This window comes from Uloborus diversus, chromosome 5, assembly GCF_026930045.1.
Source record: "Uloborus diversus isolate 005 chromosome 5, Udiv.v.3.1, whole genome shotgun sequence".
NCBI classification, from domain to species: Eukaryota; Metazoa; Arthropoda; class Arachnida; order Araneae; family Uloboridae; genus Uloborus; species Uloborus diversus.
In genome coordinates, this window is record NC_072735.1 from 91,086,266 (window position 1) to 91,100,666 (window position 14,401).

The window sequence follows — 14,401 nt, forward strand, 5'->3', positions numbered from 1 at the left end:
AAAATTCAACCCCAATTTCTTTATTCAATACTTTCAACTTCAACTATTGGCCATTAGAAAACCCTACTGCTTTGGCTGCTTATGGCAATAGTGAAATTGCTGAACTTTGTAATCACTTCAGCCAAAACCTAAGTGACGATGAAACTCGTTTGGCCATGAGTGAATGGGCAGGTTTCAAAGCAATGATCGACAAAATGCGGGCAACATCTTCTAATCTTCTGGCTGTTTATTCTTACCTTTTAAAGAGTAAACAAGAAGAATTCACTAATATTCTTTTGCTTGTAGAGATTATGCTCTGCATTTCTCCCAGCACATTTGCATGTGAGAGGGGATTCAGTGCCAAGAACCGTATAAAAAGCCCTCTTCGTTGCAGTTTATCCACAGAGACTGTTAGCAGTTTAATGAGAATAGCAATTGATGGTGTGGAAGCAGATAATTTTGAGCCATCGGCAGCAATCGAACACTGGTTGTTTAACACAAAAGGAACTGGACATATTGACGGACATGAATGCCAAAATTAATATTGGTAATACAATTTTGTAAATTTTCAACTATGCCTAATTATGTACTATTTATTTAAACTATATTTTTTACGATTTATATTAAACAAACTCCTATATGAAACTGTGTAGTTATTTTGTCTGATTAATGGCTAATGCTATATATGACAAATTTAAAGGTTTTTATTAATATACAATAAAAAAAAACAGGGCATGTAAAAATTTTGTCTGGGCATGTACTTTTTAGACAAACATGCCCGGCTGGGCATGTAAATTTTCCAAGATTTTTCTAGCCCTGCAATGCAAACAGATAAAATTTTCCCCTCTTTCAAAATCCAAACTCCTAAAGATTGCAGATTACGCATAATCAACTGCATTTTGGCGTGCTAATAATCAAACTTGGGCCACTGGAGACATTTTATGCGATTGGTTCCAGAGCTCTTTCCAGAAGTTAAGTTATTAAACTCACACAGTTCAGCGGAAGAAGAGCTTTTAGGAGTGACAAAGGAGGCCAAGACCAACGAGGATACCGACGTCGGTGAAGCACAACCAAAAACGTTCACATTCAAAATTTTGAGCCATTCCTGGACAATAGAAATGATCTTTCTGATTTGTTAGCGAAGGAAGATTCTATCATGGAAATGACGCAAATGATCACGGATGCATTAATGCTCTGCAAAGAATTACAAAGAAAAATTCTTATTGACTGCCAAAAGACTATCATAGATAGCTCCTCTTCATAAACAGGATACGAAATTATTTTATGTTTTCTTTACGCATGTTGTGCATAAAAATTGATAGAAGTACACATTAAACTTATTATGTATACAATTAGTCACCACTAGAATGAAGTATTTTGTTATCTACGGAACCAAACCCCTATTTTAACACTAGTATTAGGTCTCAATTTATGCGGCATTTTCGTGGAAAGAAACCCCCGCATAAAACGAGGGTCTACTGTATTAGAATTATTTCCTTTCTGCTACTGTTACATAAATACAAAGTTACGTAAATGCTGAAGACCAGGGTAAAAAATACAAAATTGCTTATGAATAGGCAAATCTATTTTCCAAATAGATTTTTTATTTATTTTAAAAGCTCATCTTGAATGCATCCTAGAAAGACACAAGTCGAACTTGTTTTTGGTCAAGTAGTTTCCAGCAGTCTATATTTCAGCAAAAAGTTCCAACTTGTTCTGTTCAATGAGGAATTCCAAGACAGAATTAATTGCATCCTTGTAACTCCTTAATAATCATACCTTGGTGGGAAACTCTTTTGTCATTTTATTTGAATGACTTCAGTTCTTATGTTCCTATACTGGTGCAGGAGTGGGGACACTCAAGAGAGGAGAATCCACTTCCATTGGCTTAGGAATGCATACTGGCTGGTGGTTTTTCAAAAGCTTTTGGATCTCTTGGAAAGCTGGTTGGATGCTTTCATAGTGCTGGAAAAAAGTATTCCATCAAAAAAAGAAAGAGAAGCAAGTTTTACAAGGTCTAAATACAGTTAACTTGAGTTACAATTAGTTATTTGAAAAAAAAAAAAGTTGTTGGAGAACAAATTATAACTAACTTGGGACTAACTTAACCTGATGGTAAATAATATTGAAACTGATCTTGACCAAAAAATTCTGAAAAGTGCTACTAGCGCATGGAACCGGGACTTTAAGATAATCAAAAAATACCCCCCCCCCCTCCAAAGGAAAAAGTAGGATAAATAAATAAAAATAACTATTATCACTATCCAAAATATGAATTTGGGCATTTTGGATGTCTGCAAACAAATTATACGAAATTATTCAAAACCTTTTGTTAAAACCAAACTTATCAAATAATACTTCGAAATTATTACAAATGCATGTGAAGATCTTTGTCTTATTTTGCAATTACTGTTTGTAGCGAATGTTTATATATGTAATCTACTTTTGGTTGGAGATGATAAAGAAAACTTTTACTTTTTAGGTTTATCAACAGTGTCTTGCTTGTGATTGTTCTCGTTTCTGCGGTTAGAGCATCAGCTTTGTTTACTTCTTATGAAATATTTGTTATTGCATCAAGAGGAATGATAATAGGGGAATGATAATAGGGTTCAGTTTTTTGGTTTAAGAGGAAGTCACTACAAGGTCTAATTATTGACAATGTGAACCTAGTGGTGTGACTTCCCTATGGTGTCACTCCACAGAAGGATATCAGCTAGCGCATCCCTCCCCCCTCATAGTGATGCTGCTCTGTTTGATAGATTAAAAATAACTTTAAATGTTGGGGGAAAATTTCTGAACTAAACTAGAAATACACTTTTTATACATCCTAGATAAAGTTTGGTTAAATCCCAGACCCCCCCCCCCTGGTTATGAAACTGTGTTTGATAAAGTAAATATAATTCAAGATATTGGGAGATATTTTTTTGTATTAAAGTATTTATTTTTTCAAATACTTGCAATTTCACTTTGGGTGTTACCCGATGACAAGTATCCCCTGGAGCAGACCGCACCCCCCTCCTCCTGGAATGAAGTCACTGTAAAAAAAATCCTCACAAAAACTAATTCAACTTCCGATTTTTTAGTACCAGTCTACATCAAAAAACAGAAGCAAGTATGGCAGTAATACAATCCTCACCTGCGCACAAGGCTGTAATGCCTTCATCACCCCATCCAGCCTGCTGGGGGGTAGCTTGGGGTATACATAGAACAGGAGTTTCAAGATGTGACCCACTACATTTTCCTTAGCTAGACCGGTCAGGAAGAACTCGTCAAATACCACTGTACAGAAGTCTTCGCAGGCAAACTCCTCCACCAAGTTGGTAGCCAGGAAGCAGATCAGGCTGTTAATGAAAGGGTCCTCAAAAGCACGGTCATTCTCGCACAGAGCCAGAGTGCCCAGGACACGCATCAGGCCATGTCTATCTTTTTGGCGGGCTGCAATCAAGATAAAGAAGCAGTGTTTTTTATTGTTGTTAAAAGAAGTTGATGAGACATTGAACAAAAACATTAAGTGGTAAATATTCCTTCGGTACATGGTATCTTTCAAGTGCTCAAAGAAAACTTGGAACTTCCTGACATTGCAGGAGTGGACAATATTATGAATGAATAAATACTTTCGAGTAACATTTTAGAGAGTTCCTAGACATGAATAAAGCTACAAAGATGATGAAAAGCTACATAACCCTTTCCCTAAAATAAATATTTAGAGTAATAACAAAGAATAGCAACATTCACTGGAAGACTTACCATTTTGCAGGGTGTAGTACATGGCAAGGACAGAAGCCACTCCATTCTCCTGGATGTAGGCCTGGTAGGCATCTGGAGGAGGCCCAAAATGCTCGATGGTTGTAATGGCTGATTCCCTGTCATCACGAGGAAGCTTTGAATTAATGGCCCTAATCTGAAAAGGGATATTTGATTAAATTGAATAAATACAAAAGGAAAAAAAAATCTTCTAGCTCTAAAATGATTATTTTAGGGTTTCTGAAGAAGCAAAAAATGGGTTGTTTATAGTTGAGGCAATCCTAACCTGGCAGGGTCCTAATGCTGTGATTAGGATACGCATAGCCTTTATGCTGCTGTCAGATTAGATTCGTCCCAACTGTAGATTCATAACTTTCCCAAAACCTATAGTGCAGAGTTACAATCTTCAAACTTATTATGTTATGGAAACTTTTCCCAGCAATTAAACAAACCAAAACCTTATATACACACTCACCCACAAGCACATATGTTTACAATTTTTGTTGGGACAGAGATAGTTTTAAATCCTCTATAAACAATGTTCCACATATTGAAAAACAGAAATATGCTTAAAAACTTTTGTCACACATAATTTTACTTTGCATTTTAAATAAAAATTTGCCATCATGGAAAATGAAACAGAAAAGGCAAATTGAATTCTTAAAATATTATGCTTCAATGCTTTGTTTATAAAACACAAAATGTGGAACATTTCAAGCGTTAAAAATCAAAATAGCATTCATCTCAATAAAAAAACTGACATTCATTAATGAAATACAAACACAACAGTAAAATTGACAATTATGTGTTTTGATTTCCTGTAGGAACATTAAAAAAAAAGGTTATTAGTGCACCTTTACCCCTTTTGTATGCAAAAAAAAATTGCATCTTCCCTGACAATTGCCAGAGATTACAGGAAGACTTCAAATTGCCTGAATATTCAGGGTTCCACTGAGGCCTGTGAATCCTGACACTATGTAAAAATATGTACTGCAGACAATATGATGCATGGGTTGCACTTAAAACTTATTTTTCAGGGAGGTATATAGATAAACAAATTGATATTATTACTTTTTATTTATTTATTTTTTAACGTGGGAAGTTTTCTACAAGCAAACAGAACAACATTATAATTTTTCTATTAGTTTACTATACACAAAGAAAATTTCTTAGGACTCTGAAGCTTTAAAGAAACATAAAGAAACATTTTAATATTCTTTTGCGCTTATTATTGTGACTTGAAGAGTTCAAAAGATTTTTTCTAAGTTACTTTTTTATTTTATTTATTTATTAGCAGTACTCGCCCGGGGATGCTCGTGCTGAGAATTTAAAGGAATTTTGTTGAGTAAAAAAATCCACACACCCCCTCCCCCTTGTGTAAAATAATCATTTTTTTAAAAAAACCTTTTAAAGTCTCTTTGAAATTTAAAACTATTCGCAAAAACATTTTAAAAGATTTACAGAAGTTTTAAGACTCAAAATAATCATCCAACTATAGTTCATTGCTTAACGTGCCAAGGTTCCACGGTACAATAACCCTACCCTTTAGCGAATGAAGCGGTTTTTATCTGCAATTGAAAATGTTTTAACAATTAACCAAAAAATACACCAAATAGTATCTTTCAAATGTAAAATAATTCTGCAACTCTATTGCTTGTCGCCAAACTCGGCAAGTGACCACGCTACCGTAACCAAGCTCTTTGCGAGCAAAGCAAACTCCGATTGATTAGCCATCTCATCTAAAGAAAAAAGGAAAAAAATCCTGTGAGACATTCGAAAATCATCGTCAGAAAGAGAAGAAGAAAAAGTCATATTTCATTTGGTTAAAAACAAATCAAACGTTTCTTTGGAATTCAAAACATTTCGCCAAAACATTGAATTACATTTACAGTTAACAAATAAATACCTTTGTGCTGAAAATTAAAATAATTAGTTATCCATCGTTGTGCTTCATAAATTTGGGTAACTAATTATTTTACATTTACAGATGCTTTAAAACTTTAAATAATTTTCCAACTATTGTTATCTCCTAAATCGCCAAAGTATCGCAGTACCAGAACCCAGTATTTTTGCGAGTGAAGCGGATATGTTTTTTTTTTTTTTTTTTGCAATTAAAAAAGTTTTGCCAAATAAACGAAAAAAGACGTCAAATTACATTAACAGTAGCTTTTAAAAGTAAAAAATTCCCCAAATCTATTGTTTATCGCCAAACTTGCCAAGTGACCCAACTGCCGTAACCCAACCGATTAACGAGTGATGCAAACTCTGGTCGATTTGTAACAAGATCAAAGAAAAAAGTTCCTTGATTAAAAGGAATCCCCCTCTGATGTAAAATAATCAATTTATTTTACTAAAATGCATAAACAGCCTTTAAATAACTAAAAACAATTATTTTCAATTTTAATCTTTCGCCAAATAAACAAAATATATATCAAAATTACATTAACAGTAGCTTTTAATTTAAAAAAAATCCCACAATTCTATTGCTTATCGCCAAGCGACAGTGCTACAGAAACCCACCCAATTAGCGAGCGAAGCGAACTCCAACCAATTAGCGATCCAATGTTTTCAACGAAAATGTTCAAACAAAAATTAAACAGTAGAAAAACAATGTAATTAAAAAACACAGTACATCTACTACGAAAAGGAAATCTTGTATCCCGTAAAATGTAAGAAAATTTGAAAAATATGCTTACATCGTCGTCATGTCTGCTCCGTGTTTTTTTTTAATTTCTATTTTAATGGAACGTTTGCATTTATTTACGACTAGATTTATTCCTTTAACAAATAATTTTACATGTTAATGGATCATTTAAAGTCTATTTGGCGAATTACTGGAGATTTTCATTTGGCGGACTTTTTACTTTAAATGGCTTGGTTTAATTATTTGGAAAATTACATTTCATTTCATTAGTTTGTTTCAATTCTTGTTTTTTGTTCAAAAAAAAAGCACAGTGACAAAATAATGCATGGTTTCAACAAATAAATAGTTTCTACGTAGATATAATTAAACATGCTAACAAAATAAGCTAAACGAAAACAATCGCCAAGATTACTAATGTGCCGTAAAGTACCTATAATGAAAAAAAAACGTGTCTCCGATACAATAAAGGTAACAGTTTTCAAACAGAGTCGACGGCTCTTTAAAATCTTCGTCTGCAATATTTTTGAAAATATTCATCAGAATGGGTCTAAGAGCATGAAAAACACTTTTCAAATAGGAGAAATATTCCTCAGTATCGCCATTAAAACAAAATATATCATTCATCGATCCCCCCTAAGAAATAACGTTAACAACCAGTATGAGTCAGATTTTTTTTAAAGAGTGCACATCCATTAAAATCGTACATGAAAACATCAACTTGCGAAAACCTAATCAAAAGGGAATGTATTTTAAATGCCCTGCTACAAAGTCCCAATGCGTTAAAAGCCAATTGCAAGGGATTTTACTTCTTGATACTCAAGCAAGAAATGGCAACAAATAATATTGTGCAGCTTTTCTTCAAGCTAAAATTAATCTTGTGCAAAAAATGTAGGAAGAAATTTCTTTTTGAAATAAATTAATTTTTACTTCAAATGCTTATAACTTTTTTTGTATTCATTTTTTGATGTCCGTGGCTTTAGTCCTTGCGGATATTTTTGAAATGATTATTTTTTACGGGCTTTCCAACGGTACAAAAACCGGAAAAATTGAACCATTTTTTGGCATAGACGTATGTTCAAGTGGACATAAAATTGAGTTTTTAATTAATATCTCCATTAATTAGCATCCTACGTAGATGAGGCTGAAATATTCGTAACCCTCGTAAAATTTCGAATTTTTTAATATCTGGTTCGACCCTGAACTCGAGTCCATTCTTGAGAATTTTGCATATGAGTGCAGAACATTCCCCATCCCATTTCCCCCCTTAAACTCGAAAGTTCGAAAAATCCTTTCTTAGCACGCACTTACATCATAAAATGAACCTATGTTCCAAATTTCAGCTTTCTAGCCTCAGTAGCTTTTGCTGTGGGTTGATTGTCAGTCAGGACAAGTTACTTCATATATGCAGATTTAAATCCCGCTAATCACCACCATGTCTATACTGGTAAGGGTTTAACTGGATGTGGTGCCAGGGGGGGGGGGGGAATTCAAGAGTGACCAAGCATACTCTGGGAAAGGTGCATGGAACTGCACATTATTTGAGGCATAATGCTTTATGATTGCTTTAATTAAGTTACTTTCACAAGCATATTTACAAAGGCAATGGAATAGCTGGTTAAAGTCTGTTTCTGCCTACAGAGCTAGTTTCAACAGCAATCCCCTATTAACTCCTACAGTTCCTAACAGCTGCTAGAGCAAAAAATTAGATTCCCTTTTCCTCTACATACAGAAAAAAGTAGGAGAACAAACAGGTTTATAGGTTGATGTATATGATCCAGCATTTGGTCCTTTATGTGAGTGTTGCAAATCTTTTCTCTATGCATTATGCCTATTGAACTAGGATTGTTCAAGTGTTACTATGAGAGTTTCAATAATTTATTGAACCAAAACTGAAAAATCTGTGGTTATTGGATCCAGTGCCAGATTTAATGGGAGCAGAAAATTTCGCCTATTACTGTGAGGTTTTGCTGAAACTCTATATATAACCTAAAAATGGGTAAGGATGAGTTTCATGATTTGTCTCGGCATGGAAAAACCAAAGATCCGGCATTGATTGGACCGCACTGTAAGATTTAATAATTGAACCAGAAATATGCATGTTAGAGGAAGAAAAAAAGCAACAGGAAAGCATGTAGAAAAGCACTTTGGAATCTTGAATTTCTAATGCATTTTACTTATTAAGAATTCAATAAATTCTAATAAATATTAATATTGCCAGCATTAGTGTACTTTTTACAAAATTTTACAGTATACAATGCTGAGATAATGCAAAATGATGTTCACACTCTGTATAACAATGACTACATCCTACATCTTTTTGTTGGGTCTTTTTTTTCTTGAGACTGGATTTTTTCCCTCCCTTCTTTTACACATAATTATTGCAAAAAATTAAGTTGCATGAAGTTTTCGTACCTGATCGTCGACCATAAGCGACATTAGAGAAGGTAGGAACTTTGTTACCAACTGAACATCCTGAAAAAGAAAAGAAAAACTGAAATGAATTTGAATTGGTTTAATGTAAATTTAAATCATTTTTTACAATCAAGATTGAGTTCTTAATTGCAACCTATCAAAGAAAAAAAAAAAAGAAAATTTTTCAAGCACTAATAAAAATATGCACAAATGCAGGGGTAAAAATGTCTGTACCAACTGTAAAGCACTTGAATAAATGTAGCAAAAGAGTGTAAATAATGCTTCTAAATAAATAAAATAAAAGCTGAGGTGTAAAATGGTTCATTTTCTGTTTATTACATTTTATCTAAACAAGGACTCCACAGAACAAAAAAGTTTTATGTTGAAAAAAAAAGAAAAAAAAAAGCACTATCTCACAGCAGTGTTCACTTGGAGAGATAGTCAATAAATGACTGGAGAGATTGTCAATAAATTTCATAGCTTTTATTGCTGTTTAACTTTTGATGTTATTCAATGGTCTTTAATTTACTAGGTGGATTATTTTAAGTTTTAATGGAACTTTTCGGGGAATTATCATAACTTGAAATATGCAGAATTGGGAATAAGTTTTCAATCTAGCATTGTTCATTAAGTTCCATAAAAACCACAGCAATGATGACAGTCAACTTTGATTGAATTCAATCTAAATTTGATACTTTTTAATCAAAAAAAAAAAAAAAAAAAACCTCTTACTAATATTTGCACTTATTAATTGAAACACATTCATCTTCAGTCTATGGTAAAAACATACTCTTTTAAGCTTTAATCTTAAATATATACTTTAATATTTAAATTGTTAATCTTAGAAATGAAATTCCTGACTGTCATATTTTTTTTAAAGAAAATTAAACTTTAAACTGCAATATTTTATAACTCACCAACTTTGGTTCCTTGAAAACCTGAGTGCTAATCATCTCCCAAGCTTGCAGTCCCAGTGCCAGCATGCGCAGCAATAGAACTAGAACTGCATTTTCCTGAAATAAAATGTAAGCACTTCTGAGCAAAATAAAACTAAAGAAAAGCAATATTTATATCAGATACAAAGTTCCAAATCATCACCTCTAACTTTATATGCAATATACATCTCAATAATAAAACTGTTTGGGGAAAAAGTGGCTGCTTTGAAAGTTGCATTGCCATGTTGCACAGTAACTTGTAAATGAAAATGTGCTACACGTTAGGAAATTACTGCTTATTGGGAAAATGGAATAAGTACATTGAAAAATCAATTTTTTAAAGAGTATTACTTCAATAAATAACTAACTCTTTAGATAATTTGTGGAGGTTTTATAAAACTGTATGAAATACATCTGAATTCTCATTGAAACACTTTTGGTATTTCATCTATTAATGCAGCTTTGGAAGAGTGAATTTAGTTGAAACACACTGAATGGCAAAGCATATCAATGAAAAAATTATACAATCAGTATTAGTGCCATAAATTAGTTACATTAATGTTTATTTTAAATGATATTTTTTTGTGCTTTAACAGCAATTTTAAAGTTATTTTATTATTTAAGTGCTATTTTTGGTAAGCAATAAAAGTGGAAAGTAAGGAAAAAAAAGAAGGAGCACAAATAAATTTGCTTCAACTATCCACTGGGGAGCAGAAAAAATTTGCTATCTTGACTTTTAGCTTGGGTTTCCATCAAATTTGTTTTTCCAAAACTGCAAGTTCACAAAACACAAATTTAATTCCTATGATATTTGACATTAATGACTCACTTCCCTAAACATGCACTTGGTGATAACTCACACATACACATTTGTGTGCATTTTGGAATTAAATGAGTAATAGTAAAAGATAAGGGACTTCCAGAGGAAAGTTAAAAATAAAATGCTTTAAGATATTTTTAAGGAGTGAAGCATTCTTTTGATCCTGCATTAATTGTTTGGTATTGAACTAGTATTGTGAATGAGAAAAAAAACTTTGATATGTTTTGATTCATAAAATTGTAAAATTAAAATATCGTAGAGAGCTCTTATAGTATGCTTCAGTATGCCATAGAATTGTTTACAGTATGGGTGCTATTTTGTACCTTATTATTCTGTGAAATACATTTAAAATCCTGTCATCTTGCATTGAATTAGTGCACCTAGTCTTGGACATCTAATCTTTTAATTAAACCTACTCTTGCATGCTAAGCTTTTTATGCTCCAGAAAAATTAAAAACTACCTGTTATCCAGCTTGATGTCTATTGTATTTAGAAAACAAGTACAGTAAAAGCTGTCCACAACGATATTGTTGGGATCTAAAAAAAATATCGTAATAGATAGGCTATCGTTATAGACAGTTTAATTATTCATGTTGAGATTTTGCTGGGGCCAAAAAAAAAAAATTTTTATAAACAGGTTATCGTTATAGACAGTATCGTTATAGACAGGTTTCACTGTATTTTTTTTTTGTGTACATTTTTATTTAAAAGCAATTTTTTTAAATAATCTATGTTCAATAATACACTGAATGTTGCACTACAATTTTCATAATACTGGTTTTCAATAACATTTCATAAAACACAAGTATCAGATTGTGTGACATGGTAGTTAGAGTGGGGGGAAAATATTTCTCTCAATCCAATATATTGGCATCTTTCTGCATTTATTCTAGGTGAAACATAAGATTTTATAGCATTTTACCCTGGCATATCCTTCCTGACTGATGAGGTAGGTGATGATTTTGAGTGCAGAGGTGGCTAAGAAATTTATTGCATAAGGATCACACAAGGTCATGGATAGATCTCTGGAAAACAAATGGAGACGATGAACACAAAAGGAATGCAAGATAGAAAAGAATAATGCAAAACAATTTCATAACAGAGTTTATACTTTGCAGAAACTTTTAAAGCAACCAAAAGCTGGTATTACAGTTACACAGTGCGAAATGATTGACTATAAAACTAAAAACTAACGTAGTATTTTAAAACTTACAATGCTTGTGTTCGACGAGCTCGACCAGTAGCGACTGGTTGGTTGATTGCGTGACAGCTAATGATGTCAGCGCATGCCAAAGCATTGGAGCTGATGTCATTAGTTGTCATGTGATCAACCAACCGGTGAGCTACCAGTTGACCAACGAAAGCAACCAATGCTAGTACACATAAAGAGTACAAAATGAAAAGACTAATGCACATACACATTAACTAATGTTAAAATCAATTTAAAAAATGCAAATGTCTACTTTTCTATTAAAATTGTAATTAATGAAAATTTGAATTCAAAAATTTTAAAAGTCAATCAAGTTTGAATTTTCAGACTGATTAGTTTGGGAAAGTGAGACAGAATTCGGATGATTAACAGGCTTGAGAGAAAGACAAGTTTTTAGTCTGGCATAGCCAATCAACTAACACTTCTTTCCACATCCCTCTCCCATAAACTTTCATATTAATTAGAAACAAGTGCAACTGGAAAGGAATAAGTATTGTTTTGATCAGAATGTCTTTTAGGATGAAGGAATCTGAATCAGTTGTTGATCAATTGATGATTTAAGTGATTCTAATTACTGCATAAATAACGGAAAAAATATTTTAAAAACTACAATTCAATTTTTTTTTCATATCCTTGGAAAACTTCAAAGTATGACAACTGGTTGAATTATGGACTAAACAACGTTCAAAGCAAAATTTGAACCATGCCAAATGGCTATACTACAGTAACAGAACTGATGCATGGAAAAACCTTATCATGAACAGAAACAATATAAAAGAAGATCTTGTTTAGAGCAGCTTTATTTTGTAACCACTGCACGGCTTTTGTCGATATCTTGTATTCAAAGCAGATGTTAAAGCAGGCAATGTGTTTCATTGGCATCTTATTTAACTTCTGACTAAAACTGAATGAAAAGATTAACCTTAGCATATTTTTAGCCAACTACTATGACAGGTTTTTCCTAATGCAAAATCTGAAAAGTATTGCTGAATGGCTACGCAATTCACTGTAGGCTTGAAATAATTAATGATGAAAAATAAATTTTGAAAGATATTTTTTCACAAGTCTCACCCCAATACTTGTTCATTCCCCCTCTTGATGCTGTCAAGAAATCCCTGGAGCTCCCGGGAACGCTTGACATCAACGTTCTTCTCTCTGATACAGGCGTCTAGACACCAGGTGAACTTGTGGCATGGATCTACATGGGTGATTTCCTGGATCTGAAAGAGATATCACTTCCATTCAATATTTTCCAAACATTTTTCACAAACCTCTCGTATTTTTCAACACCTAACGTCATGGTCAGATTCAGATATCAGGGGGCCCAAGGCCAAAGAATTTTTTGGGACCACAAGTATTCTCAAGCATTACAATTTTACCAATTGGATAAAACAAGTTTAGCCAACTGCCTAAAACAATTTTTGCCATTTGGGGGCCCTAGGCCATGGCCTAGTTTGCCTATTCAGTAACCAGGCCCTGCCTAACATTACACACATTTGTTTAAAACGTAAGCTAGTTTTACACCAACAGGAACAATGATAGAATCTTCAAGATATGTTCATACAATGTGATCAAAACTTCTTGGCTGCTAATCACTAAAAATGACTTTTACCTAAGAGCTATTTGAGATTTTGATTGTGATTTGACACAAAATTGAGCAAGAAAGTTGTTGCTGTTGGCAGTTGCTGGTTAGTATGGTGAAGTTAGCTATTGGTATGGAAACAGTCAAGAGGTCCAGGGTTGACAAAAATACATTTTGTGGTTGCGATGGTAGGTGCGAAATTGCCTATGCATTCATCTGTAATTTATAAAACATACAAGATAAACATTAAAAAAAAATGGCAATGAGAGCTGTGTTCAGGTTCTAAAATGAACCTTTCATTAAGGGTTCATTAACATTGACCAAAAGCCATGAGTCTTATACATCCCCCATGTATAAGATCCCCATTATACATCCCCCATGTCCAATCTGTTTCATTTTTTTTTTCAGGAAAATGAAGATACAAAGGATTCTATTTTGAAATCTAATAGCTCAGAAACTGTAACCCATTAAATATAGCTACTTTGTCAGTAGAGTTACAAAGTACAAGGTTTTAAATGTGCTTTGTTCAGAAATTATATCAACCTAAAATTCAGGAAAAAAAATTCCCACCAAGTTTTGTTATGAGTTTATATAGGCACTACCAAAAGTTAATGAGCTTAAGCTCACAAAAATACTAGAATGTATTTACAACAAAATATACTTTCAGCTCCATAAAATTTCAGGTCCGTTGTTACAAAATTTTCAGTAAGTTAAGCCAAAACATGGTAATTTGTTTCAAAGCTGCTCCAACATTTTGGAGCCCTTCATTTGAGGGATCCCATTTTCTCAGGATTTAGATTTTGGAGAAGTTGAAAGTTTTCAGTTTGAAAGGTCATGCATACACCTCCATAAAATTTCATCAAAGTCAAAGGGGGTCGGTTATGAGTGATTTGAAAAATGAGGTCAGTTGATGTGGAATGATTACTAAGCATTAAAAATACTATTGATTTATTTAGATAACATAACTTCACTATGAAAACAATCATGAAAGAAAACCATAGCAGAGCTAATTTAAGCAAATGTTTGGCTAGTTTCTAGTGAAAGAAATGAATTCTTCAGCTTCAAATAATAAATA

The 14,401-nt window shown here is 33.0% G+C and overlaps 1 protein-coding gene across 2 annotated transcripts in view; it reads right to left on the bottom strand.

Moving 5' to 3' along the window:
• Positions 1 to 1,523: 1,523 nt before the first annotated feature.
• LOC129222281 (negative elongation factor B-like) overlaps positions 1,524 to 14,401 on the bottom strand; it is a 32,424-nt gene continuing 19,546 nt past the window's right edge. Inside the window, exons 5-11 of one of the 2 annotated variants that reach the window (XM_054856766.1) lie at positions 12,816 to 12,964; positions 11,457 to 11,559; positions 9,697 to 9,792; positions 8,780 to 8,839; positions 3,727 to 3,880; positions 3,116 to 3,414; positions 1,524 to 1,944 (exon numbers count right to left, since the gene is read on the bottom strand). In XM_054856766.1, coding sequence (XP_054712741.1) covers positions 1,813 to 1,944; positions 3,116 to 3,414; positions 3,727 to 3,880; positions 8,780 to 8,839; positions 9,697 to 9,792; positions 11,457 to 11,559; positions 12,816 to 12,964 — 993 coding nt within the window. In that variant the 3' untranslated portion in view covers positions 1,524 to 1,812. The remainder of the gene's footprint in view (positions 1,945 to 3,115; positions 3,415 to 3,726; positions 3,881 to 8,779; positions 8,840 to 9,696; positions 9,793 to 11,456; positions 11,560 to 12,815; positions 12,965 to 14,401) is intronic. The other variant, XM_054856765.1, reaches the window with a different exon arrangement.